The 5,363-nt window shown below is 50.3% G+C and overlaps 1 protein-coding gene across 1 annotated transcript in view; it reads right to left on the bottom strand.

The window, feature by feature from the left end:
* The window catches only part of Nup85 (nucleoporin 85kDa), a gene marked incomplete in the record, with an annotated part of 28,477 nt that overhangs the window by 5,444 nt on the left and 17,670 nt on the right, over positions 1-5,363 (bottom strand). Inside the window, 4 exon segments of the mRNA XM_013508631.1 lie at positions 3,383-3,489; positions 3,858-3,989; positions 4,201-4,323; positions 4,419-4,553. Coding sequence (XP_013364085.1) covers positions 3,383-3,489; positions 3,858-3,989; positions 4,201-4,323; positions 4,419-4,553 — 497 coding nt within the window.

Genomic DNA, 5,363 nt, shown 5'->3' with positions numbered 1-5,363 from the left:
AAAAAAAAAAAAAAAAAAAAAAAAAACTGGGGACATAGCACCATGTGGGAGCTCTGGTTCAAACCCCAGTAATACAAAGAAAAAAAAAAGTTTTGTTGCTGCTGCCGGATATTGAACTCCAGGACTCCACCATCCACTGAGCTATACCTTTGGTCTCTAAAAACCTTTTATCTGACCTCAACATTGTAGATGGTGGCGCAGGCCTGTGATCCCAGCACTCTAGGAGGCTGAGACAGGACAATCACAAATTTGAGCCCATCCTGGGCAATTTAGCAAGGCCCTGTCTGAAAATAAAAAAAAAGTCTTGGAATGTAGCTCATGTGAAGGTCTTCGGTTCAATCCCCAGTACAGCAAAAAAGATAGGGAGGGAGGGAGAGAGAAAGAAAAAGAGAAAGGAAGACTGCTGCAGCTTCTGGTGTCTCCACAAAGGGACACAGCAGTTGCCAAGTCTGGAAGGTAGCAATTGCTGAAGGCCCCTAGAAAAGTGACAGCGGGGTTCAGGTGACCACTTCTGGACACAGTGCTGAAGGAGGTCACCTTCAGTCCCTGCAGGGTCAGGCAAATCTGTACTGGATGCGCGAGTACCCTTCCGTGCTTGGGAAACTTCCGTGCGAGCAGCCTCTACATGGATGGGGCATCAGGCAGCTGCCAACATCCTGCCTCACACCCAGTGAAGTGGGTGCCAGCTGTTTCCTTTTGCCAGACAGCAAGGAATTGGCTCATCTTTCAAGGCGGCCATGGGGAGGAAGTGGACCCTCAGAGGACTCCTGCTGCCATCTTGCAGCTGTTTGGCTTAACGGACAAGCAGACCTACACAGGTGCTGACAGGAAAACCCACAGGCCTGTAGCGGGCTTACGGGCCAGAGCCTGTGCTTCAGGACCCCCGGCTGTGTTTCTGCCCGAGGGTTTGGGAGTTCATAAGGAGTAGCCAGGTGCCCATTTACAAACCTCCCTTCCAGCATCTTTACAAAGGATTCCCCTCATCCGCCTGTCATGGGGCAGAGTCACGGACCAGCTGATGCCCCAAGCAGCGAGGCTTTTCCACACCATCAGCTCACAAAGCTGCACACTCCCCTCTCCCCGGAACTGTCCCAGTCTGACCAGTTGAGCCCTTGGGAAGCCAAGTGCTTGCAAGACTCAACTCAATCTTTCTCCACTAGGAAGGCATATTTTAAAAACTGCTACAGCCTCGGGAAACACTGCAGCTGCTCCCACTCCTGGGAAAAGGTCTTAGGACTCTGTGCCAATTCCTCTTTCAGAATGGACTGGAGATAGCTTCCTGGTTAGAAAAAGGCAAAGCGGAGATTCCCAGCCAACATCCCAGATCCCTTCCTGCTCCTGATGGCAGAGATGCTTCAACAGTGCTGTGAGCTTGATGCTTCTGTGCGACTGCCCCTGTGGGACCCTGTGCTCTACGCTATGCAGAAAAGCCACTCCTCCTCCCTGCTACCTCCCCTTCTCCTCTTACTGGAAATAGCAGAGTGCTCTCGCACATGCACTCTCTGCATCCGAGATACTCATTCTGTTCAAATCTGTTGTGCTCCTAAGAGCCCAGACCTGGCTTATGAAGGAAGCCCATTACATCACTACTGTAATGGACAGTGCACTCAGGAAGCTACAGCTTAGAACTATGGCACAAATCAACGAAACCAAACTGATGTGCGGCTTTTCAGTTATTCCACTACCTTCTCCCCTCAGACACTCCTACATCTGCACCAGCTTTTCACAGGCCTGCGAAAACAATACTGACAGGAAACTTCTTTTCCCAAACCTGGCATCATTTTTCTTGAAATCCAGGCTTTCTTCTGGCCAAAACAAGAGCAAGTAGCAGGAGAGAAACCTTCCCATTGCCCAGATCCACTAAAACAGAACGAGTCAAGGTCAGTGAACTCGTACAGACCGAGACTGCCACCCCCGACTTCCTTCCAAATGGGCCTCAGTGCGCCATCTGGGCTCTGTAAGGAAGGGAAGCTGCTTTCTGACTTAGCATGGAGACTTGATGTGACACTCCCTTTCCTGCCTCACTAAAGGCTCCACACAATGAAGGACATGCTTATTGCAGCCAGAGCCTGACAGCTGGGAGCCTCACTCACGAGAACCTGACTGGCCCAAAGTGCTGTCCCGTAAGGTGGCTGCATGTGGCAGTAGGTGCCAAGAAAAGAGCTTGCTTTTTCTAGATCTTAAACATCAAAGACATCTGCTGCAACATTGTTTTATTTTTTAGTTCAGGCTGGCCTTGAACTGGTGGTGATCCTCCTGCCTCAGCCTTCCAAGTACTAGGCTTACAGGTAGGCGCCATCATGCCCAGCTTGTAATGTTGTTTTAAGCAGGTATCCCTAAAATGAAAAGTTAGTAGTCTTGAAGCCTCCAGCAAGTCCTATATTCACCTACAGAGTAGCCATTATCTACCTAATTATGCCAGGGAAGGGAGAAGGGACAGGGGATGTGTGTCACCTCAGAATTCCTGTATTAGAGGTGGGGCCTTTGTGCTTGCTTTGGCAGCACATCAAGTACAAGGTAGAACCTTCAATAGGTGATTCATCCACGAGGACTCCTATGTGAATTAAATCGGGTGACCTGCCAGGGCTATAGCTCAGTGGCGTAAGTGTCTGCCTGGTAAGCGCAAGGTCCTGAGTTCAATTCCCATACCAATACATCAACCCATCAATCAGGTGACCTTACAAAGGGGACCAATGGAGGAGTCTGTTCCCTTCCACCTCCTACCATGTGAGGACGATGTTCCTCCCCTGTCCCCTCTAGAGGATGCCCCCCTCAAGATGCCATTGTGGGAGCAGACAGCAGCCCAAATTTGGTAGAGCCTCCATTTTAGAATTCCCAGGACTGTGAAATAATAAATTATATGTCCTGGATAAATGACACAGGCTCAGGTATTCAGTTACAACATCATAAGACTAAGGCAGCAGATTTGCAGGAAGGATATGGAATGCATTTTAGGAATGGATGAGAACTGAGGATTTAGCTCAGCGGCACAGCGTTTGCCTGGCAAGCACAAGGTCATGAGTTCGATTCCCAGTACTGGAAAAAAACTGAAAAAACAAAATAAATAAAAGGAATGGATGTATGCTGGGCATGGTAGCACAGGCCTGTTATCCCAGCACTGGGAGGCTGACAGAAAGAGGATCGTTGTGAGTTCGAGACCAGCCTGGGCTACAGAGTAGCTCAAGGCCAGCCTGAACTGCATAGGGAGACCCTGTCTCAGAAAGACCAAAAAAAAAAAAAAAAAAACAAGAAGAAAGAAAGAGAGAAGGAAAAAAAAAGAAATGGATGTAGTGAGGGTTGCCAACATTGTCATTGGACTTAATGCCACTGAACTGTGTACCTAAAACAGGGAATGTGGTAGCAAGCAAGGCCTCGATCCTACCTGCACTCCTTGATCACTTGGTGGATGTCAAACTCAAAGGCTGCCATCAAGATGTTGTCCAGGGGCTCTGGGCTGCTCTCACCTCCCAGAAACATGTCCAGGCTGGACTGTGGAAAGGTGATGAAGGTGATGACCCACTCAGTCCCCAGGATGAAAGCAGAGACTCAGGGCACAGCGGGGCTGTGTACAGGGAGCTTGGAGAGGTGCGACAGGCTCCTTCAAACAGGGCTAAAGGGAAGAGTTTTGCTGCCCGGAAGGTGGGCAGGGTTTGCTCCAAAGAGGCGACGAGGGCTGGGGTATAGCTCAGTGGCATAAGCGCCTCCCTGGCAAGCACAAGGTCCTGAGTTCAATTCTCAGTACCAAAACAAAAACAAAAACAAAAAAAAACCCAACACCCAAAGAGGACACACATAGAAGGACCCAGCAGGCAACCAAGAGGGGACCCTAGGGCCCCCTCCCCGCAGAGCTCACTCACCTGGGCATAGAAATGCAGGTCAATGGGCTTTACTGTGGGATGAGAGTACAGCAGCCGAGTCACGAGGAAATGGTACCAGTTGTTCAGCAGCTCCTTCTGCTCCAGCAAGGCGGCCTCGTCCCCCAGCATGATCTGCAGAGAGACAACCCTGAGCTCCACTCTCTCCACAACGCTGTGGACTCCACTGGGGCCCACGGTTTCAACTAGAAGTAGAAAGCTCTCTCCTCCTCCCAGCAGGTGACAGGCAGCCCAGCTAGGGGCAGCTGCTCCTCCTGCTCTGGCTGTGCAGAATGCCACAGCCCCCGGAGCAGCTACCTGGCCCGACCGACGGCGCCCCCCAGACCTTGCACAGCGACTCCAGGGCAGGGCTGGCGGCAAACGTGTTGTCCTGCAGGTGCCGCTCACACTCCTCGCGCCAGTGCTGCCACTTCAGCTCCAGCTCCGTCAGCGTCTGTGTGTTGCCAGGCTAAGGACAGAGACTGGCTGAGAGCTGCCACTGCACCCACACCTTTATGCTTCAAAATCCCCATCTTCCATAACCCAGCAGGTGACAACACATACGCTTAGAATGGGCATTGTCCTCATCAGATCCCCCAGGATACGGCACATGTCTGCAGAGGCGGGGTTGGCATCAGCCTCCCTGGACAGCATCTGCCGAGCCTCATCCAGACGGCCCTGCAGCACCAAGATGGTCACCTGCAAGGAGATGTGCAACCATGACCCAGTGGCCCTCAATACACACACCTTGGCTCTCTACCCTCCTCAGACAGGCTGCTCACTGCCCCACGAGGCAGCCCTGGGAAGACAAGCTCCTCCTCTCCAGAAAAATCTATCACAACAGATCACAGTTTTACACCTTTCAATGTATGTGGGTTGTTTTTTGTTGCTGTTGTTTTTTCCGGTACTGGGAATCGAACTCACGACCTTGTGCTTGCCAGGCAGGTGCTGTGCCACTGAGCTAAATCCCCAGCCTCCCCCCATTGTTATTTTGTTACTGTTGTTATTGTTGTATTCTTTTGTTGTCTATTTTTCTTTTTTTCTCCTTCATTGTTTTATCTTGTTTTTGTTTGGGTTTTTTTTTTGGTTTTTGTTTTTTTTCCCCGGTACCCGGAATCGAACTCATGACCTCGCGCTTGCCAGGCAGGCGCTGTGCTGCTGAACTAAATCCCCAGCCCCCGTTTTATCTTGTTTTTATGAGTGTGAACGTGGTTCCCAGCCTCTCTGTGCTTGTGGTTCTGTTCTGTTTTTTTTTTTTTTGATACCAGGAATTGAACTCACAACCTGGAGCTTGCCAAGCAGGCACCAAGCTGCTGAGCTGTATCTCTGGCCCTCATTCTTTTTTTATCTCTTCCTTCTCTCTTTCTCTCCACTCTTGTGCACCAGCTACCCAAAGTTACATGATCCCCCATTGTCCTCCAATCTTACTTCTAAACTCTTCCTCTTCTTCTACTTCTCTATTTCCTCCCTAACCAACTTTAAATTTTAACCCCTAAGGGCAAAACTGAC

Source organism: Chinchilla lanigera, unplaced genomic scaffold (genome assembly GCF_000276665.1).
Source record: "Chinchilla lanigera isolate Chin_1 unplaced genomic scaffold, ChiLan1.0 scaffold00152, whole genome shotgun sequence".
Lineage (NCBI taxonomy): Eukaryota > Metazoa > Chordata > Mammalia > Rodentia > Chinchillidae > Chinchilla > Chinchilla lanigera.
This window is presented reverse-complemented; position numbering and strand designations above follow the sequence as displayed.